General features: G+C 43.0%; 2 protein-coding genes across 2 annotated transcripts in view; both read left to right on the forward strand.

Moving 5' to 3' along the window:
* Nucleotides 1-23,005, forward strand: part of LOC120724478 (CD226 antigen-like) — a 100,565-nt gene that overhangs the window by 20,015 nt on the left and 57,545 nt on the right. The window lies entirely within an intron of this gene.
* Nucleotides 6,568-17,277, forward strand: LOC120724481 (coxsackievirus and adenovirus receptor homolog). Its single transcript, XM_040016679.1, has 3 exons — nt 6,568-6,733; nt 13,648-13,995; nt 16,863-17,277. The coding sequence occupies exons 1-3, from the start codon at nt 6,670-6,672 to the stop codon at nt 17,030-17,032; spliced, it is 582 nt and encodes a 193-aa protein (XP_039872613.1). The 5' UTR covers nt 6,568-6,669; the 3' UTR covers nt 17,033-17,277.

Here is a 23,005-nt window from a genome sequence, read left to right on the forward strand (position 1 = left end):
TTGCAACACTAGGAAGGGAGTGGCAATCCCTGCCTGGTGCCCCTCAGGAGACAGAAGCTGGAGGATGTCTGGTCATTTGTTCTGACACAAGCTGTTGGGGAATTATATAATATTTTTAACCAGTTTATGAAAGAGGATCCAAAACAAAATTTGTGTAAAGTTGCAAATAGAAATTTCCAGTTAACTCTGTCAAATGCTTTTTCTGCATCTAAAGAGAATATTGTAGTTTCTAGGTTTTTACTATATGAGTACTCTATCAAATTAAGTAATCTACGTGTATTTGTTGATGAGTGCCTGCCTTTTATGAAACCAGTTTGGTCAGGATGAATTAAGAGGGGGGTTATTTTCTCCAGTCTCTTTGAGAGAGCTTTGCAGATTATTTTAAGGTCTAAATTTATAAGGGATATTGGACGATAGCTTGAGGGATATACAGGGTCTTTGCCTGGTTTTAGCAGGAGATTAATGTTGGCAGAATTCATATTTGATGGAAGTCTGCCCTTTTCTTTAATTTCCAACAACGTTCTGTAGAAAACTGGTGCTAGAATCGACCAGAATTCTTTGTAGAATTCTGCAGGAAAGCCGTCTGGACCTGGAGTCTTATTATTGGGCATACTTATCAGGGCTTCCTGGAGTTCACCTGGTGTCAGTGGTGAATCCAGTGCCATTGCTTGAATGTCTAATAATTTTGGAAGAGTTATGTTGTCCAAAAACTGATCAATTTCCTTTTCAGATGGGTTTATTTGTGGTGAATACAACGTTTTATAGAAATCCCTGAAAATGTTGTTTATTTGTATCGGTTCATATATTGTGTTCCCAGATGAATCTTGAACAGCACATATAGTTGTTTTTTCTTTATTTATTTTTAGCTGGTTTGCTAGAAATTGACCGGATTTATTACCATGTTCATAATTTTGTAGGCGTAGTCTTTGTACTAAGAATTTTGTTTTTTTTATCAATTATTTCATTTAATTCTAGTTTTGTTTTGCATATTTTGCTCAATGTTTCCTGATCTTGGTGGGACGCGTAGGCTTCTTCTAGTGATTTGATGTTTTTTTTCTAATTCCTGAATATTTTTGTTTTCTTCTTTCTTTTTATGTGATGAGAAAGAAATTATTTTACCTCTCATCACAGCTTTCCCTGCTTCCCATAGAACAGAAGCTGATGTTCCGGGAGTGTCATTATAGTCTAAATATGAAGTCCACTCTTTTTTAAAATATTTAATAAAGTCTTCATCTTTAAGCAGTGATGTATTAAATCTCCAGTTTTTACTTGGCGTAGTATTATTCTTGTGCATTAGTGTTAAAGATACAGGAGCATGATCGCTGACAGCTATAGGGTGAATCTCAGTGTCTGAAATGTCGTTCAGCAGTGAGCTGCTGACCAAAAAATAATCCAGACGAGAGTAGGAGTGATGGACATGTGAGAAAAAAAGTATATTCCTTACTGGTGAGGTGAAGGGAGCGCCATGCATCGCAAAGACCAAAGTCGCTCATATACTGTTTGATTATATTTGTGGACTGCCAATTACGCTGAGTTCCTGCTGTATTGAGCCTATCCATGTCTTCATTTAGTCCAAGGTTGAGGTCGCCTCCAAGAACAAGTGTGCCATCTAAGTGTTCAGAGAGTGCACTGAAAAAACCGTGAAAGAATGAGGGATCATCAACATTTGGACCATATACACTTACAATACATAGCTTTTTATCAAGTATAGCTAGTTTAATGATTAAGAATCTGCCCTCTGGATCTATAACTGTATCGAGTACTGTGAAATTAATATTTTTATGTATTAAAATTGCTACTCCTCTTTGTCTAGAATTATAACAAGCTGAGAACACATTAGGAAACTCAGGTGTTTTAAGTTCATTCGAACCTCTAAGAGGTCTGTGGGTCTCTTGTAAAAGGACATCTGCCTGTAGTTTTTTGAGTTGGTTAAATATTTTTAACCTCTTTTCTCTGGAGCCAGCTCCATTTACATTCCATGTAATGAACCTCAGTGCACCCATAGATGTTTGTGTATAACTAGGGATGTATGCTGTGTGCGTCGCTTAGTCAGGTGGAGAGAATACGTCACTTGTTCATAAATAAAGAGAAGGAGAGAGAGAAAAAATGTGTGGCGAGATGCTCCCTGAGTCTGACTATATGTTTGGATATTTACTAATATGAGTAGGCTTGGCTTAAGTGTGTGTATCCTAAACGACTGTGTGCACTGTCTGACTGATGTAAATGTGCTGCCGTTCAGCGCTTGACTGTGCGTGATCGTGTGGTGCGTATGTGTCGAAATAAAGGATGTTGTTTGTGGATGAGTGTGGAAGCAGGTGATCGAAGCAGTGAAAGAAATAAAGAAAGAAACATAAAAACAAGAGGGAGAGAAAGAGAGAAAAAAAATGAGAAGGAAAAAAAAAACCCAGAAACATTCCAATCAAACCACTGACGGAGAGTGAACCATTGGTGTTAATTCTGCGATCATATCACACTTAAGATGCGATTTGATACCGGTAAGTTAAACAGATTTTAAAGCAAGTTAGTGTGAGTGGATGGGGAAAGGGTGTAGCGGATTCTTATCTGGTGTGAAGTTAATACAGCCACGGAGTGATGTTGGGGTCGCGGTGGAGCTGTCTGTCCACGTACAGCCGGTCCACAGCGATGACAGCGCGGGAGCCCTTCTGGATGAAGCCGCGTCGGATTGGGAAGAGGACCCTGCGTCGTTCCAGGATCTCTTTGGGGAACTGGTCGTTCACGCTGAAGTCTGTTGCTTTTAATTCCCTGCCGCGGCTTTTCACATGTTCCTTTTGTTTGAAGTGGCCGAATTTGGCCACGATAGGACGTGGTCTGCCGGCCGCAGCCCGCATGGGGCCGAGGCGATGCACCCTATCAAAGGCGATGTTCTTCACCGTGTCCTCCGGCAGCTTCAGGTGGGTTTTGATGAAGCTTTTTACCGTGGTCTCCGCGTCCTCTCCAGCGGCTTCTGGAATACCAGAAAATACCAGATTATCACGCATGCTACGAGCTTGTAAATCAATAACTGTTTCTTTTATTTTTTTATTTTCTATATTTAGCTGAGTAACATTGTCTGTGAGACATTTCACCGACTCCCTTAGCATGGCATTTTCAGCAGCAAGCGTTTCCACCTGCTGCTGGCTGAACTCCAGGGATTCTCGCAAGCATTTAAATTCCCGGTGAAGAATCTCCACCAAGGACAGCCTTGCATCGAAACTGGACAATCGTTGGTCGATTGACTCCAGTATGTCGACAATATCTTTGCTGGCTGGCGATGTTGTGCAGGGGGAATCTGCCGGGCGAAGTCTTTTCGACGACGGCGTCTCAGATTTGGCCAGGGAAGCTGCACTCTGGGCCTTCTTCATCACGAGATCCTGGAAACACTGATCAATATAATCTTGGAGAGCCTCTAAACTCTCTCCGTTGTTCTCCCCGGTGTTGGAGATGATTTAGACAAATGTTGTTAGTTATAAGACAATTGATAAGTGTATTTGGTAATACTGAAGCTTTTTTTTTTTTTTTTTTTTTTTTTTGGCCTGTCCCGTTTGGCTCTTTTGCCATCAGAATTGTTGTCTAAAGGCAAAGAAAGATGCCCAACGGATTTACTTTACCAAACTGACCATCCCAGCCTTGCCGTAATGGTCCATTTGATTCACCTTTTATTGTTTATTTTATTTTCACTTACTGAATACGGGACAGACTTGACTGGGGGAAAGAAGGGGAGAAAGAAAGAAGGAAAGAGAAACAGCTGAGAAGAGGGACGGGGGAGAAGGGCAACAAACAAAAACCAACAGAACGGGCAGAGAAAAAAAATGCATATATCAATCACCTGGATCACCTGCTGAGAAAGAAAAAAGAAAACAAGCAGAAGAGAACAAGAGTAATAGAATAAACAACATCACAATGATATATGGGAATATGACAGTAAATACTAAATGTTAAACATTATTGTGCAGCACATAAGATCAACAGAACACAGTGTGCTTTGAGGTAGGAGCCAAAAAGGGTGTAGTTTGTGGGTGTGATCACCCGTGTGTACACCTGTGAGCATGGACGCGCTTGTTTTTTTGTTTTTTAAAAGGTTCCTTCATGTAATAATCTGCTAGAGGGTGTGGGGGGGCCACAGCCCCGTCCTCCAGGGCGTGAAGCAGGTGTGGAGGAGATCAAAACTCCAGACATCCAGAGGCCCCCAGAACACAAGAGACCAAGGAAGACCAACAGAGGGGCAGCCGCGCCACTGTCCCGGAAAGAGCTGAGGAGAGTCCCAGATGAGGGCTCACTCAGCAGCCGCGGAGCAGAAGCCAGGGGGAGTTGCAGTGACGCGCCCGTGAGCTCCGCCGGCAGCCAGCTGCGCCTGAGTGACCGAGCCCCAGGCCGAGAGGCCGGGGGCACCCCACCTCCGAAGTGGCCCGAGCGAGCCCCAGGCTCCAGGCCCCGATAAGCGGCCGCCAAGGAGTGAGCCGGTGTGTACCTGGACGCCCATCCCCGGACACAAAGAACCACCAACGCACCGATGTCTGAGGGAGTCCGCCACTGGCAGGGGAAGTGGTGGTAGGGGGAGATAGGCCTCCAAACCTTGGAGGGCCTGAGATGTCCCCAGAGAGGTGGCGCCTGACACCCAACCTGACATATAGACACAGACATACAGGCACACACAGACACAAACATCCATTCCCGCCCTCATGCTCTCATATGCACTTACTCCACACTCAACCAACGTGGAGACAGACATAAAGAGACGTTGTACACACGATCACACTCCCCAAGCGTACTCTACAAACCGGGTCTAGGTGTCCCCGCCCCTGGAGGGGGGAACTGCACCCAGACCCAGGTGGTGTTTCCCTTTTCCCTGCGGTGGGGGGAGGCAGACCGCCCCGACTCCGCAGCAGCAGGAAGGCTCCACACTCCAGACCGCAGTCGGACGGCCAACTCCTCCTCCTAGTCCTAGCCCCCCTGCTCCAGCAGGTCGCAGAGAATGGGGGTGAGAGAAGACTCCAAACCTCCCTCCACCCGCTCATTGTAATGTTGATGCATGTGTGTTCTAAGGTGCATTTAAAACCCAGGAGGGCTTGGAGCTACCTGCCAGAGAGCAGCAGGTAAGCGCATGGTCCCTCCTGCTAGCCCTCAATGTCTACGTGTATTTAAAATTGAGAGGTGGGCAACGATGCCAGGGGTGGGGTGTACACCCTGATGGTACTTTGGACTCCGTGTATCGTGCCCACCCCCAAGATCCTATATGTATGTGTAATGAGAGTGTGAGTAATGTGAATGTCTAAGTTGTGGGATAAAATTGAGGCAGAGGCAGCCAGAAGGGGACAGAGGGGGGGGGGGGTAGCCTCCTCTGCACCCTGGTGACATACCCCTACTCCAAGGCCCTGCATGTGTGGGTGGTTGTGGTGGAGCGGGAAGAGGGAGGCAGCTGGAGATGGGGAGGGAAGGAAGGGAGGGGCAAGTGACCCCTCCCTGGGGCCAGCTCCCCGCTGACCCCAGTAGGCACCCCCATACTCCGCGACCCGCCAGGGAAAGGGGGCCCAGGCCCATCCAGACCGGGGCCCAGTGCAGCAGCGCCGCCCGGCCCCACAGAGCCCGGGACAGTCCACCCAACCCCACCACAGAGAAAACTGCACCCACCCCACCATCCACTCATCTTCCAGACTACATAAGACAATAAACACCCAGGCTGAGATCTTCCTCCACCTCTCCTGTATCTCCCCCTCCTGCAGAGGGAGCTCCTGAGGAGAGGAAAGCTCCTGCAAGATGTGACAATCTCCCCCACCAGTTGAAGAGCCCCCTAGGTGGCTCGACGCACCGGCGGCACCCTGCTCCAGGGCTGGGCCCCCATGCACCCACCCGCCCACAACCCCGGCAACACACCAACCAGGACCCAAGCCCCCGAGGCCCGGTCCAGGTCCCAGCCCAGAGACGGAGCGCCCCCAGAACCTCACGCCCATCCCGGACCCACCCAGGGGCAGCCAGGCTACCAGGTCAGTAACCCACGTCCGTCAGCACAGACCCTCCCCTAGTAATACTGAAGCTTAAAGGAATTTGTTCAATTCTAAACTACCATTCGCTTTAATTTTCCACCAAAATCTCCGGCGTCAACATGAGTCGCTTACCTTGTCCGTCACTTCCGTCCGAGTAAGAATTAAACCTGCAGTGACCGCTGGCGAACACTAGAGGGCAGCCAGTGAGCTCTGATTGAACCATGCTAAGTTAACTTTGTTGTCTAAATGTTGATGCTGGTTACTGATTCACACTGAAGATTCAATAAGGTTCATTGTCATTACACAAGATATTTACAAAAATACACAGACGGAAAGGAGATATTATTTCTACAGCATCTACAGTGGAATAATAAATAAAAAACAACAATTAAACAATACAAAACCTAAATAAGGATCATTTTAGGGTGTCATGAATGTGGGCTCGAGGCACTTTCCCATGCGCACTTTGCGCTTTCTCCTACAAAAACAACAAAAACAGGAGAGAGAAACATTGAGTGCAGCTTCAGGGTTGAAAGCACGCTGTGACGGCTGATGTAGTTCAGGTGGGTGTGTCCCTGAACGCAGCAGACTGCCCCTTGCCTCAGACTGCTTTTGGCACGACACCAGATTTACACAAATCGAGTTTCCAGCAGCTTCAGGAGGGTCAGTTGTGAGTTATTCAACAGAAATGTCTCACATCCTTCTTCTTCTTCTTCTTCTTCTTCTGACTTTTGAGACTGTGGCATTAGAAGGTGAGTAGCTAAAAATAAAATTTAAAATTTAAAAAAAAACTGCTGGCAGTCTGACAAATGCTGTGACTCACAATTTTTTAGAGCACGTTTTTTTTTAACAGCTGTTTAAATGTAAACATTAATAGCAGCGTGTTTGCAGCGGGATGGAAACGGGACGTGCGAATAGCTTGGGGGAGATTGTTCCAGAGGACCCCTGGTCTTTAGCCGTAACCTACTAGGTCCCACCAAGAGCAACTGATCCCAGTGCTCTCGTGGGAGTATACAGGCGGAGGAAATCTCCGGAGCTGGAGACAGAGATTGTTATTTGCCAGGTCTTTAATCTTGTCTGGAGTTCCCCCACCGCTATCTTACTGGAACTGAAAGAAAAGAAAAGACAGGAAAAATTACATTAACAAAACTGCTGAACTACACAGAGCAGCAGAGTTGAGTATGTGGAGTTAATCTCATTTAAAAACTTGCCACATCTTCTCTAAGTCACAAGGGCTGGCTTCATTCTTCTGTTTAACTAGCGTGTCTGTCGGTAGATGCTTATGATAAGATACTATAATTAGTCAAGTCGCATTGTAATAGTGGCCGGTAATAAACCAATCCTCACGAAGAACAGTGCTCTTTAATGAATTCAGCACAGACTAACATCGAAGAGGTAGCAGTGACACACAACAGTTATCAGCTAGCCATCTAATTGTATTCTATCTCTCAAACCTTTACCGACTCCGCTTTACTCTTATTTTGCGACACCACCCTCTAGTGGTGCAATATGATATAAACATTACAGAACACAACATCTCCTCTCTCTTTATAAAAAGAGTTCACCAAATAGCGTAGTACAGAAATAAAGTAATTCACTGTTTAGCAAACCAAACATACACTGGTGAACTTAAATGTTGCAATAGTTATAACATCAGAATACTACAACTAGAAAAGCTAAATAAGCCTGAAATTGTAAAATGAAAAGAAATTATTCCAGTTTTTCCATTACAATTTTTTTCTTAGTGCATTGGTGGCAGGAAATCAGTTCTTCTTGAACCCAAAATAGAACAAGTAATGACATTTCTCTAATGTCCTTTTCAAGCAACCTATTATGGTACAATATAGTCTTTGTGCCAACGAGGCTTGTACTTGACGCGTGGCAGTCTCCTGGCAGTAGGTGAGCCAGTCTGGGTGTGGTGCAACCTAGCAGTGTCAGCGTTCTTTTCAGTCACAGGGTGACAACGTGCTAGATGAGTGGCATTCCAAATCTTTCCATTACTCAGCAAGAAGGCATTCGAGCCTTTGGCTTTTGTTACTGTTACAGGAGGGGTAAATCTGGGATGTCCTTTGGGAACATGGTGGGGTTTCCTTATCCTCACGCTCTCTCCTGGTAGAAAAGAAGGTTTCCGTGCGTGACGCCTACCATCAGTGTAACGTTGCATTTTCAACTGATATTTCTGAACTGAGTGACGTGCAACGTCATCCAGTGGAGACACAGCAGGAGGCAAAGGGAGGACATCCAGTTTAGTACGCATCTTCGTGCCATACAGGAGTTCATAGGGAGAGAGGGAAGTAGTTGCAAGCTGTGTTGCACGGTAAACTTGAAGCCAATCCAGCACAGTCGCCTTCCATGGTTTTGACTGCTGGATTGCTGTCTGGATACAGGTGCGGAGGGCACGATGAAACCGTTCGATTGCTCCGTTTGCAGCTGGGTAGTAGACAGATGTTCTGCTGTGGGAGATGCCTCTATTCTGGAGGAATGAGGTGAACATTACAGAGGTGAACTGTGTACCATTGTCAGTTACGATGTTCTCTGGGTTGCCATGACGACTAAAGACAGATGAGAGGAACTGAATGACATCATCAGTAGTAGCAGAAGGTGAAAAGGCAAGCTCAGGCCATTTGGAGTAGTAGTCAGTCAATGTTATGACATACCTACAAGCAGGTATTGCAGTATCAAAAGGCCCAACAATGTCAAGACCAAGTTTTTTCCACGGTCCATCAGGCAGTGGGACGGGTTGGAGAGGAGCAGGATTAGTATGTGCAGTTTTGTCATTGGACTGGCAAAGGAGGCATGAGGTTATGGCAGACTGAACTTGTGAGTCCATTTTTGGCCACCAGTAGAGATCTCGTAGTCTTTGTTTTGTGCGCACAATCCCTTGGTGACTTTCATGTGCCAGCGCAATGAGTTTAGGTCTCACTGAAAGTGGTGCAATGAGCCTTGAGCCTCTGAGAACATAATCACTTAGGGTTGAAAGTTCATTACGGATTTTGTAGTAAGGCGCAAGCGTGACATCAAGTGCTTTGATTGAGGTAGGCCAGCCGCTTTGTATTTGTGAACGCAAAGCAACCAGTTCAGGGCAAGTTGAACAGGCAGAGTCAAAGTCCGCAACTGGAAGAGAGGACATGGCAGCAGAAACTTGGGCTACCATTTCATGATCTGCATCCGATGTAGGATGGGAAGAAACAGGCAGGGGCAGGCGAGAGAGACAGTCAGCTGTATAGTTCTGAGAACCTGGGCGGTAAATAACATCATAGTCAAAACACAGGAGGCGGGCAGACCAGCGGGCGATGCGCATTCCAGCCCTATTAATCCCTTTGGTGCTCAGCAGTGTTGTCAGAGCTTGGTGGTCTGTCCGCAGAGTAAAACGTCGGCCCCACAAATATGTTCTCCATTTCTCTGCAGCCCACACACAAGCATAAGCTTCTTTTTCAACAGTTGAGTACTTTTGTTCTGTTGCAGACAGTGTGCGGGAAGCAAACGCCACAGGTTTTTCTGTGCCATCAGGTTGCACTTGAGCAAATACAGCACCAAGCCCATAGTCACTTGCATCAGTAGAGATCACGACACGCAAGGCAGGGTCAAACAGTGCCAGTGCAGGACTATTCACCAGGAGTTTTTTTACTTCTTCAAAGCTCGCTTGTGCATCTAAAGTCCATGTGAGGGTGTTCTTGTCGTTAGCACAGGCACGCATAGGGGCTACAACAGTTGCAAAGTTTGGCAAGAACTTGGAGTACCATGACACCAAGCCCAGGAAGGATCTCAGAGCAACAGCATCAGATGGGGGAGGGGCTCTCAAAACAGCATCAATATGCTCCTCATCAGGAAGAATGCCATCAGCAGTGACAACATGACCTAGGAAGCGTAGCGATGTCTTCCTAAAATGGCATTTGTTTTCGTTAAGCACAAGTCCAGCATCTTTGAGCTTCTGCAGGACAGTGCTAAGGTTTTGGTCATGCTCAGCTGCACTTTTACTGTAGACAATAAGGTCATCCAGGTAGTTTTGGACACCTGGGAGGTCTTTAAGGATTTCAGCCATCATTTTCTGAAAAGCTGAGGGGGCAGAGGCCAGTCCATAAGGTACTCTACAGAATCTGAAGAGTCCATCATGTGTAATGAATGCTGTCAAATCTCTGTTATCTTCATGCAGGGGCAGCTGGTAGTATGCATTTGCAAGATCAATTGTAGAAAACACTTTTGCACCCTGTAAGCTGGCAAACAATTCATCCACATGTGGTAAGGGGTAGCAATCAGTGATCACAGCTTTGTTTGGTTCACGGAGGTCTGCACACAGCCTTATTCCACCAGTTTTCCGTCCTGTCACAACAATTGGGGACACCCATGGTGATGCATTAATCGGTTCAATGACACCAGCTTTGAGTAAACGATCCAGTTCTGCTGAAACTGAAGCCCTCACAGCGAACGGGAGACGTCGCAGCTTCTGACGCACAGGTTTGACTGTTGGGTCAACTTTCACTTTATGCACAAAGGCACGCACACAGCCAATATCTGGGGCAGCAGGGATGCAAGAAGCAGGTGATGGATTTGTAGACATCACAGAAGCAGTAGGATCAGTACATGGAGGTAGAACAGTATTGCCTGCAATGCTGACATTCAGCGCTTCCATCAGATCTCTTCCAAGAAGAGGAGTTCCTTTCCTTACAACAAAGAACACAGCTGAGGCAGATGCATTTCCTCTGCTCACTGTGACTTGCAGGCAGCCTAACACAGGGATTGTTTTCTTCGTGTATGTAACTAGTTGAAGGTCAGGTGGTTTTAGTGGCGTACCACTGAAGTGCTCTTCGTAGATGTGGTTAGGCAGGATAAAAACTGCAGAACCTGTGTCCACAATCAGTTCAATGTCCTTAACTGATGAGGTAGGTGTTCTCACATTTATGCTGCATTGCAATCCTTTTGATGCATGAGAAGGATCTGTTAAGTAAAGGACTGTGAGTTTTGGTAGATGGACTTCCCGTACATCTCTTGTCTTGGATGAGCAGCAGACACGAGCAAAATGTCCAATTTTATGACACAGTTTACAAGTAGCTTTGGCAGCAGGACACTGACGAAAGTTGGCTAAATGACTGTTTGAACCACATCTAAAACAGTTCTTAGATGTTTTTGTTGCATGAGATGGCTTTGCAGGGTGAGCATTGTACTTATGTTTCCTCTGCATGGAGTGTGAGTGAGACTGCACAGCTTGGACTGGGGTACTACTGTCTGCAGCTATGGATTTAGCTTGTTGAACTGCAGATTCCATTTGTGTTGCCAGTGTAACAGCTTTATCTAGTGTCAAATCAGGTTCCAGCAAGAGTCTTTCTCTTATGCTGGGGCTAGACACATGTTCAACTAGCTGATCACGGATCATTTCTTCTGTCCTGTCATCAAACTCACATTTAGAAGCAAGGTCACGCAAGCTGGCCACATACTGGATAACAGTCTCGTGTGAAGCTTGTGTTCGCTGTCTGAAAGCATGTCTTTCCACAACAACATTTACCTTGGGTGAAAAGTATTGTTCTAGGGCAGTAACAGCAGAGGCGAAAGTGTCACCTGTATTTGGCAGTGAGTAGAAAATCCTTTGTCCCTCAGTTCCTAAGCAGTGAAGTAAAGTAGCTCTTCTTCGTGCTTCAGGCCAAGCATTCCCTGTTGCATTGATCACAAGCAAATAATTGTTGAATATACGCATCCACATGTGGAATGGCAAAGCAGGATCTCCAGGGCAAGGCAAAAACATCGGCGGCGGATGGACGTTTGCAGCCATGATGACTCAGCAAAAAAACTCAAAGCAGAAAAAAAAACACGCCGGGGTTACCCGTCGCCAGAATGTAATAGTGGCCGGTAATAAACCAATCCTCATGAAGAACAGTGCTCTTTAATGAATTCAGCACAGACTAACATCGAAGAGGTAGCAGTGACACACATCAGTTATCAGCTAGCCATCTAACTGTATTCTATCTCTCAAACCTTTACCGACTCCGCTTTACTCTTATTTTGCGACACCACCCTCTAGTGGTGCAATATGATATAAACATTACAGAACACAACACGCATCTTGCTGATCTTGTCGTGTTTGTTTTTGGGAGTTTTTTGTCTCCCTCTCAGGGATTAAACCTTTCTCGGGACATACTTCTTGCGTTGTACTTGCACACAGTCAGTGTGCATAAACACGACACAGTAGTTTTAAGTTGTCAGATGATATTTCTTGTGTAGCTGATACATCAGCTACACAAGAAATATGCAGTTATCAGAATTTTTTCCTTCCCTTTGTTTTCCCCAGTATGTTGCGTGCACTAGAGAATGTTATAGGTATGATGTCACTATGAATTTTTTATAACATATCAAAAGTTTACTGGTGTAATTGCAGACATTTCTTCATGAACCCAGAAAATGACCTCATGTGTTACAACTCTATCACATGTTATTGCATTTGGCGTCATAGCTCCCAGACATAGGTTTATAGTTTGTTCATACAAGTGTAACATAAGCGTATGTGCAAGTAATCTGTCAGGTCCACAATATTGTACTTTTGTTTTCTGCAGTGGTAGAAATGAAACCATTAAGTTGGAAGGAAGCAAGGAAAAGGAAACTCTTAATTTAGGCTCTACCAATCCTCATTTTCCTGTAAAGGAACTGAGTGTGCCACGTGAAATAAAAGAGACTTCACAACCTGTTCGCTAATCCGTGACCTTTCTCTTGCTTTGTACACACTCCTCATGTTTGTTATTTGATCCTGCACTCTCGCCCAGTTGGCATGGCACACCTACAATTTCAATGTACATGTACAATGAGAATAAAGGTCTATTCTATTCTATTTTATTCTTATTTACAAATCTGTGTCATTGTGGGTTCTTAGCTACACATGTGGTAACAGTCAACAGAGTTGAGCGATTCAGAACAGCATGAGGAAATTAATGTGTTATTTTCAAAGGAAATATTATTTTAAAATAGCCACAAAGTCTGATCCATAACACTTGGTACCGTATGATGAAAGTCTGGTTTTCCTAGAGAAGAGCTTGTTACTCAAGGCATTTCAAGATTTCAAGAAAGTTTTTGATCCCTTGAGGTGATCTTAAATAACCCAGACAGACACAAACAAACATCGAGTGCTGTAATCTAAGTCAGTAGCTTTTGCAGCCTCTTTTCTGTAAATGAATACACATGGGTAGGTTAATAACCACTGAGGAGGATGAGTTTGCTTTTATTCTTTTCTCTTCTTGTGCATGAGTTATTCACACGAGCAGGTGACGCATACGCATTTATGGAGGACGCTTTCCCCAACAAGCAACAGAAAAGTAGGCCCATAACAGCCTACATCTGGCCTACATCTATCAAGGACATTTGTCACTGTGTGTGAAAGTGCATCATCAAGAGGAAATTTAAAAAAAAAAAAAAAAAAGCAGATTTCTCTTTGGTCCCTGGCCTTGTTTTGGAAATATGTCGAGCTGCAGGAATCCATTACTTTGATTAATCCACTGATGTTTTTTTAAGACTTCCTCGATCCAAATAGTTCCTGTCAGATGTCTCTAGATATGCTCGTCTACTGAAAAAAAAAGAACTGTACAGGAGGAGTTAGCCAGCATTTCTACACAATATGTCGTAAAGAAATGGATCGCAACATCTTATCAATGTTTGTTCTTTTTTTCTTTTGTCTTTGGTCACACAGAGATAAAAGTGAGGCCTGGACAAGATGTCACTCTTCACTGTCAGGATCCCAGGGGTGTAAATATCACCCTGTTAGAGTGGAGCATACCTGAGATTAAGTTAGATGGATACGTCTTCTTCTACCGAAACCGGCGCTCATATGAAAGCTACCAGCACGAGCGTTTTAAAGGCCGAGTGGAGCTGGCAGACCCGTCTATGAAAAACGGAGACGTTTCTGTGATTCTCAAGAACGTCAACGTCAACGATACAGGAACATATGAGTGTCGGATTATAACCAGTGATCTCAGCAGCGGTCAGAGAGTCCAAAATGAGTCCAGGCAGTCCATCAACCTCACAGTCATAGACTCTGGTGAGTTGAGAGGTCCACCTTACTACTTATTCTTCTTCTGACTTGTAGGGACATGCAGAGCCAAAGTGCAGTCCTCGCTGCACTGCTAAGCACAAAAGAGCTTTTTGTGTATCTGAACTTTGACGCTGGCTTTTTGCACCCCCCACAGATGTTCTCTGAGGGAAGCATTGTCTGTCCATGCGTGGTAAAAACAGAAGACCAAAACAAAAACAAAAGAAAAGGAAAAAGAGATGCAAAAAGCCTTTTGTCTTTTGTCTTTCTCCAAAAAGACTTTTATCACTGCAGAGGATTTGCAATTATTTATCTTTTTTGGTCTACTTTCCACGAACTTGACGTGGTTTATGAAAGATCACTGCAGTCTGCAGTTAACATGATCTTTCTACTTGTGTTACCTGACATATGCTGATGCTTCCTGCAGTGGCATGTGAGTGGTGATAAATCTGATCTGACGTAGTTGTTTATTGGCCCCGTTTTATTTTCATTCAGACATCTGTTATTGCTCATTTTCCTGTGTGTGATTATACCAGCCGAGTGCATTTTACTTCTTTGACTGTCTTAGAGTTTTGAAGGTGGTGGTGCAGTGAACCGAGAAAAAGGCAAAGAGCTGATAGCCAGAGGCTCTGAGGCTGACACAGATGTCGGACATGAGAACTGTTTAAACTGAGTTTTATGTTGTAGAGTGCCTATGGCAGAGTAAATTATAATGCAGAAAAACATGCATGATATGACTGGATCATAGTTGTTGTAGCATTAATATGTGCATTCTTTTAATGTATAAAATGGAAATTTTATTCAGTTATGCTGCTCGGTGGTTTTATCTATATTAATCCAGCAATATACAGAGAGTGCAGAATTATTAGGCAAATGAGTATTTTGTCCACATCATCCTCTTCATGCATGTTGTCTTACTCCAAGCTGTATAGGCTCGAAAGCCTACTACCAATTAAGCATATTAGGTGATGTGCATCTCTGTAATGAGAAGGGGTGTGGTCTAATGACATCAACACCCTATATCAGGTGTGCATAATTATTAGGCAACGTCCTTTCCTTTGGCAAAATGGGTCAAAAGAAGGACTTGACATGCTCAGAAAAGTCAAAAATAGTGAGATATCTTGCAGAGGGATGCAGCAGTCTCAAAATTGCAAAGCTTCTGAAGCGTGATCATCGAACAATCAAACGTTTCATTCAAAATAGTCAACAGGGTCGCAAGAAGCGTGTGGAAAAACCAAGGCACAAAATAACTGCCCATGAACTGAGAAAAGTCAAGCGTGCAGCTGCCAAGATGCCACTTGCCACCAGTTTGGCCATATTTCAGAGCTGCAACATCACTGGAGTGCCCAAAAGCACAAGGTGTGCAATACTCAGAGACATGGCCAAGGTAAGAAAGGCTGAAAGACGACCACCACTGAACAAGACACACAAGCTGAAACGTCAAGACTGGGCCAAGAAATATCTCAAGACTGGTTTTTCTAAGGTTTTATGGACTGATGAAATGAGAGTGAGTCTTGATGGGCCAGATGGATGGGCCCGTGGCTGGATTGGTAAAGGGCAGAGAGCTCCAGTCCGACTCAGACGCCAGCAAGGTGGAGGTGGAGTACTGGTTTGGGCTGGTATCATCAAAGATGAGCTTGTGGGGCCTTTTCGGGTTGAGGATGGAGTCAAGCTCAACTCCCAGTCCTACTGCCAGTTTCTGGAAGACACCTTCTTCAAGCAGTGGTACAGGAAGAAGTCTGCATCCTTCAAGAAAAACATGATTTTCATGCAGGACAATGCTCCATCACACGCGTCCAAGTACTCCACAGCGTGGCTGGCAAGAAAGGGTATAAAAGAAGAAAAACTAATGACATGGCCACCTTGTTCACCTGATCTGAACCCCATTGAGAACCTGTGGTCCATCATCAAATGTGAGATTTACAAGGAGGGAAAACAGTACACCTCTCTGAACAGTGTCTGGGAGGCTGTGGTTGCTGCGGCACGCAATGTTGATGGTGAACAGATCAAAACACTGACAGAATCCATGGATGGCAGGCTTTTGAGTGTCCTTGCAAAGAAAGGTGGCTATATTGGTCGCTGATTTGTTTTTGTTTTGTTTTTGAATGTCAGAAATGTATATTTGTGAATGTGGAGATGTTATATTGGTTTCACTGGTAAAAATAAATAATTGAAATGGGTATATATTTGTTTTTTGTTAAGTTGCCTAATAATTATGCACAGTAATAGTCACCTGCACACACAGATATCCCCCTAAAATAGCTAAAACTAAAAACAAACTAAAAACTACTTCCAAAAACATTCAGCTTTGATATTAATGAGTTTTTTGGGTTCACTGAGAACATGGTTGTTGTTCAATAATAAAATTATTCCTCAAAAATACAACTTGCCTAATAATTCTGCACTCCCTGTATATCAGTAGACTTACAACTAAAAGTGTAAAATAATGAACTAAAGTTTCAGATTTCATGTGGTGCAGTGTCACCCTGCACTCTGCTCTTTGGGTGCGCCCCTGCTTTTTTTCTTTCTGTGAGGAAAATGTATTTAGAAGTGTATATATATTTATATTTAAGTTTATATTTCGTTCTGTTGCTTGCTGTTGAGGGTTTTTTTTTGAAAGGTACTTTACCTAATACACATGCAAGTGTTTGAGAGAAAAAATAAAAGCGTTGGTTTCTGAAACATGAGCACAGTGATGTGCTCAGTGTTTATGATCAGAGCGCCTGCCGATACTTTTATTACTTTTCTGACAGTTACGTCACTGTTAGACGTTATGACCTCTGCTAACTGCCAGGCGTATTTCACAGTGTAAAAGAAGAAATGCTGTCAGCATACCTCAGGCCTCTCACCTGTTTTGTTTTTGTTTTTCTCTTCAGGAGATCCGACTGGAGAACACAAGGACACGCATGTTTTAATTATCATTATTGTTGCAGTTGTAAGTTGTCTTATTGTTGGCGTTTGTGTTGCAGTATTTTTCAACAGAAAATGGAAATCATCAACACGCGGCAACTCTTATGAACATCTACCTGAAATGTTAAAGAGTTGATCTGAAATGTTTGAGACGATGTGTGAAGCATTGTTATTTAGCGAGCAGACAGCATAAACAGAGCGTCTGTTGACAGCACTCAACTCACAGCAACAAGGGTTCGATGCACCACTCCTCTGATCTCGAGTCACATTCGGGAGTCATTTTCTCCCAACAACCATTAAAAGTAACATTACATCAATACTGTGGCTGCAACAAGCTTTTTATAGACTTTAAATCTGTTTATTTTTCTTCTCCTTTTTTCTATCAAGTTTAACTTTATTCTGTGCAGTTTCTGCAGAGCTTGATTTTACCGTGAGAACAGCAGGTAGAGAGGTGGAGGAGACAGACGTAGAGTAGATCAGTTTATGTAAGCTCTGATTAGACGGGGCATTAAAATGAGGCCACAGTAGCAAGGTTAGCAAGTTCTCTCAGTGAGTTAAGCACTTTATTAACTTTAAGTTTTTATTTTGCACTTTTAAACACTTTACTTATTTCTGTTTGTGGCAACTGCAGCCAATCAGCCACCTTCCTGCTTTCTGTCCATCACCCCCATTAGAAATAATGAATCAATGTAATCTAATATGTGATTATAGTATACCCATAATATTTATTTAATAAAACATAAAAACCATTATCATAATGGTTTTATTGTGTTATTATGTGAGTTGTGGAAAGGTCTGAGTTGGATCTGTAAATATCAGAAACCTTATCAGTGATTTAAATTCAGCTGATCTCATGTTCAGATCTCCACCTCGGTCGTGGCTGTTTTTAGACTTCTGTCATGACGTCCTGTTCTTATTCCTCTGTGCAAAATACACAGTTGATCTTTCAGCGTTTTTTCGTTTTCAGGACTTCACATGAGCATTAATCTGGTGAATAGGGAGGATTTTCAATCTGAAGACGTTTTAACACAATCTGAGTCAGTTGGTGCTTTCAGCCCAGACAGTTTGGCTCGTTTCCTGTTCTGATGCCTCAGGATCTGGTCCTTTCTCCTGATCTGCATCCTCGCCTGTTGTGCTGCCTTAAGGCGTTGAAACTCATCAGAAAACTGCTCAGTCGTGAAGTTCCGTTTGAGGTGTGTGGTGAGGCTGCAGAGCGCTCTGTGGCAGAGGTCAGAGAGGGACTTCCTCTGAGATCTAAAAGCAGCAGCTGCTCTGAAAACAGTCCAGAGGTTTCTGGTTTTTATCGATCTTTGACTAGTGTACTCAATGTTAATGTTTCACTTGTTGTTTTTTGTTTTGTTACCCACCACTGATCACACCACCGTCAGTACAAATGTTGTGGATCCAATCTGACTCTGAGTGATGAGCCGAGTCCATTGTAAATATCCACTGTCATAAAAAGGATATTTGAAGATCAGAAGGGGACAGTGCAATGAGCAAAATAAAAGTGGTAGAAGATGGACGGATGTTCAAAACTAAAACCTGAATAAATGAAAGTGAGCAGGACACGAGGTCGCATCAGGAATTTGAAGGAAGATCGAGGTATGAAAGCCTGTATGAAAGGGAAATGGAGCCTCACTCTGTTTTTTGTTATGTTTTCTTATGTTATGTGGCTCAAATTAGGAGATGATACATATTTTCTGTGTATTCGTATGTATGCATTTGAACATGTTCATTTCTCTGTACCATGTTTTTATATTTCTCCTTTGTTTGTTGTGACATACTTTTATGATATCTATTGTTGTTGATCTGTGCTGATCACAGAAATAAAATGAGAGCCTCACGCATCACAAGTAGGGCTGGGTATCGTCACTGATTTCTAGAATCGGTTCAATTCCGATTCACAAGGTCCAGAATCGATTCGATCCACGATTCGATTTAATTCGATTCGATTCGATTTGATTTAAATCTGGGAAATTTTGACAGTCAGAAATATAATTCAGATCAGAACATTTACATATTTTTGTATCTATAAAAAGGAAGCTGACACTCGCAAGACTTTATCAAAGGTGTGAGCATCACAGCAGATGCCTTTGTGTCAAAGTAGCTGAAGATAAAACACAGAAAAACATGTAGGTGATTTTCCTGGCCTGGGATTTTATAAAAATATTCTGCAGTACATCAAAAACGAAAGAAAACCATTAATTAATGAACATTACCTCTGACGTTACAGCTGTTTTATTAGAGACACGGCTAAGCATTTTGCATTTTTAATAATTTTAAAAAGTTTCAATTTGTTCAGTATTGAACAGCAGAAATGAGGTTTTCTTTTCGGAAGAATGTAAAAGGGAAAAAAACAGCGGCCGACAGCGCTGTAAGCAACAGTAGACTTGTGCGTAACAAGCAAGCGAATAATGAAGAAAGCGAAACTGTTCGAGAGAGTGAGAGGGGGGGGGGGGGGGAGAGAGGGAGAGAGAGAGAGCTGCGCATCGCAATGGAAGCAAAACAGTAAAAGAGTGAATTCATGACGATGTTTATGTGAAGCTTTTGGATCTTCTTTTGCTGCTGGTTCGGTCAATATTGTTTGGAGTGAGAGAAAAACTAACAGCTTTAGAATCAGCGCATAAAGGGCGTGAACACAAAGCGCGGACCCAGATCAGCGAGCTGTCGGCTTTCAGCCCCGACTGTGAGAAAGGCAACATCTAACCGATTCTGATCCGCGGGTCGCGCTGTGTGTTTAAGTCTATGTGTCTCTATCTGCTCTCATTTACTGTTTGGTGGTTCTTGAAATTTTGTGAGATGTCACCTGAGATTCTGGCATTTCGGACAAAATAAATTTATATTAAAAAATCGATTCAGGATTTTAATGAATCGATTTTACGTTATCCAAGCCAGAATCGATTTTAATCGATGAATCGATTATAAAAACCCACCCCTAATCACAAGTAACAGAGTGAAGGGTTTGTTTGTTTGGTCTTATTTCCTCTGGGGCCTTTTTTCTCTGATTAAAGTAAAAATGGGGAAATTATGTCATTAACTTGAGCCTGTTTACATTTGTGCATTTCCTCTTCCTTCATTTAAGTCTGAGTAACTCTGTAATTCTGTGTTTTGTCCTAAATACTTTCCTGTAAAAATCACTTTCTTAGTTAATGTAGAAGTCCAGCATTCAAATATGTTTAGATTTCTATTTGACAAACTAAAAAACGAGTTGAATCAGCACAGTCAAGAAGAAAAGTATTTCCTCTAACAGTGACTGGTACTGTTTTTGGGCTGTCGCAGGGATGGCTGCAGCTCATTTCAGATCCTCTTGGGTTATTTCCTCTCATGATTAAAACTCTGTTTACAGAAACACAACACAGTGTAAATATTAACCCTCCAGACTTAAACTGTCACTCAGTAACTCTTTTTTTTTTTTTTTTTTTATTTCCAGAGCTAGCAAAGCTTTTTAAAACCTTATTTTGGGCAAAGTCAGCAATTTTTTTTTAAAACACTTGATGTCAGGTTTGTACATGTGGTTTTTATGTCTTGGGGATAATGTCCTGTATATAATAACTACCAAAACAGCTTTTCATGAAAGCTGCAGACGTGGTGCCACAGATGAGTCTATCCTCTGGAGATGACGGCTTAGTTTCACTTTGTCCCGTTCAAAAGATCGTGACTTCCAGCACCTTCAACACTCCCTCACATCCAGACTTTAAAGGATCCATTAAGGTCTGTTTTTATCTTTCTTTTTCCAACATGAACTGGTTTCATGTATTTATTTATTTTCTCTGTCATCATAAAGTCATGCTGGTAGTGGTGAATCTTCAGCGTCTGCTATTCGCGCGGTGCCCTTTGCTTCCATAATAAAAAATAAAAAAAAACAGCTGACTGTCAGTCACCTTTTTTTGAACAGTCAGAAGCCACGAGTGCAGCTCGTGAACTCTGTCATAACCGCAGGCAGAGCTCAGGGGACGTGTATTGCAGTGACTTGTAGATAAACATTTATGATAAGGTGGGGACTGGTGGAGTGTGACTTTTCACTTTGGGAAACTGAAATGAGGCAGAAGGAGACTCCTCTGTAGACAGCCTGTAAATAATCGACTCAGCACAGCACAAACACTACTGGTCAGAAATTTGATTTAATCAATTTCATGACATCATCATTCCAGAGTTAAAGCAGAAATAATTTAGAGGGTGAAGCTGCACATTTTCTCCTCCTGCGCTGTTTCACTAATATTCTTTGCTGTGGATGTTTCCTGTTTGACAAAAACAGCCACATAAACAACTGCACGATCCCCCAGAATCAGATCATCAGATTGTTGCTGTACTTTCTTTGGTTTCAGCTGATGCTGTGAACAGGATGCGGCCAGAATAAATAATTAAACTAAACCTATGGACACTGTGTGTGTGTGTGTGTGTGTGTGTGTGTGTGTGTGTGTGTGTGTGTGTGTGTGTGTGTGTGTGTGTGTGTGCGTGCGTGTGTGTGTGTGTGTGTGTGTGTGCGCGCGCGCATGCAGGAGAGCCCCTGAACATGAACATCTGTTTCTTCCCCCTGAGTTTTAAAATTGGAGCAAAACAGAAACAGGCCTTGTAGTGAGCAGTGATGGTGGTAAAGTGGCTGTGCTCATGAGGGGAAGAGAGATGTGCTGCCACCTGTTGGCTGTAGTTTGTCACTGAAGCTTTAATTAAACATTAGATTTTATTCTCATGAATTAATTAACTTTGAAACATATTCTTTAAAAAATGTTTTTCACATGTCAGAAATAAATATCAAAAACACTCTTGGGGCTTTATTATGTACACTGTTACACCTGTCCGATTACTTTTTTCAAGTAACGAGTAAAGTCAGGGATTACTATTGCAAAAACGGTAATTAGATTACCGTTACTTTCCCGTGAGCACGCTGCGTTACTGCGTTACTAAAACCATGATTTTTTTTTTTTTTGCGAGAATGTCTCATGACAGTGACGTAAGCGAGTGCGACGTTCGTGGCAACAGCTGTGTGCAGATCAACAATGGATAATGTATCAAGTGTGGGAGAGAGTATGAGCGTGCAGCGTTTAAAGCGTGGAAGTACTGACCTTACTTTGAGTTTGATTCCATAAAAAGTGACAAAAACATTAGTGTCCGTTGTGCGTGGGAAGAAAACTTCTTTTTACAGCGAAAAAAAAACCCCTAAACTTCCAAGCAAGCACCGAGTGTGCTATGACGTAATGGGAAATTCACAGAGAAACTCGCAGGTTCTTCAACTGACCGTAAACCTCCGCCTACCCCGCTTCTGCTTTACAGGTGAAAATAGAGCAACAGGACTGCTGAGTCTTTGACTTTATTTATTTTCTGCTGTGTTTTACTTGCATCTATTTGAAAGACTGAGTGTAAACACAAAAGATGTATTTTATGTGCTGGAATGTGCAGAAAATAAGTTTAAATGTTAAACAAATTTCTTCCAGTCAGTGAATGTTGCATGTAATTAAATTTTTGCTTGATGCATAAAGTTAAAAGATTAAAACTAATAAAACAAGTTAGAAAAAGAGACTTTTCCATTTGATTACATTTTGTATGATGGATTATGCAGAAAAAGTAGAATTGGGCTGAAAGATCTATCGCTCTATCACCTCTTCAGGTTTGTAAATCGTGTTTTAAAAAGTAACTAAGTAATTAATTACTTTTGAAAATAAGAAATCAGTAAAGTAACGGGATTACTTTTTTGGGGAAGTAATCAGTAATTAGTTACTGATTACTTTTTTCAAGTAACTTGACCAACACTGCACATCAATAGCACCAACACATAATTTTCATTTTAAGCAGCTGCACACGTGAGTCTTAGTTCCTGTGCAGTGTGTGCTGAGGTCGTAAACATCTGTGACCTCATTCAGTGTTAGAGAGTCTGGAGACGTCGCTGGTTCAATAACTTCAGACTTCTTCAGACCAGCAGAGGTGAGAGTCACGACTGAAGTGCTCAGGAGCAAGTTTCTATAAAAATGGACCAGCAGCTCAGTGCTGTGATCAAACCGAGCTCTGATGCTGCCCTCTACTGGCAATGAGGTGAACTCCACCTCTCAGCAGAAACCCACTTTTCCTGATGGGAACGCAGAACCAGTTCTAGATTAGTCACCACCACTGGATC

This window comes from Simochromis diagramma, unplaced genomic scaffold (genome assembly GCF_900408965.1).
Source record: "Simochromis diagramma unplaced genomic scaffold, fSimDia1.1 OVJJ01000690.1, whole genome shotgun sequence".
Taxonomy (NCBI): domain Eukaryota; kingdom Metazoa; phylum Chordata; class Actinopteri; order Cichliformes; family Cichlidae; genus Simochromis; species Simochromis diagramma.

Bases quoted from the DNA above. Each gene is read 5' to 3' on its own strand.
- LOC120724481 (XM_040016679.1), top strand. From the start codon at position 6,670: ATGTCTCACATCCTTCTTCTTCTTCTTCTTCTTCTTCTGACTTTTGAG. The intron at 6,734-13,647 runs GTGAGTAGCTAA...TTGGTCACACAG, and splicing joins TGAGACTGTGGCATTAGAAG to AGATAAAAGTGAGGCCTGGA. The intron at 13,996-16,862 runs GTGAGTTGAGAG...TTTTCTCTTCAG, and splicing joins CCTCACAGTCATAGACTCTG to GAGATCCGACTGGAGAACAC.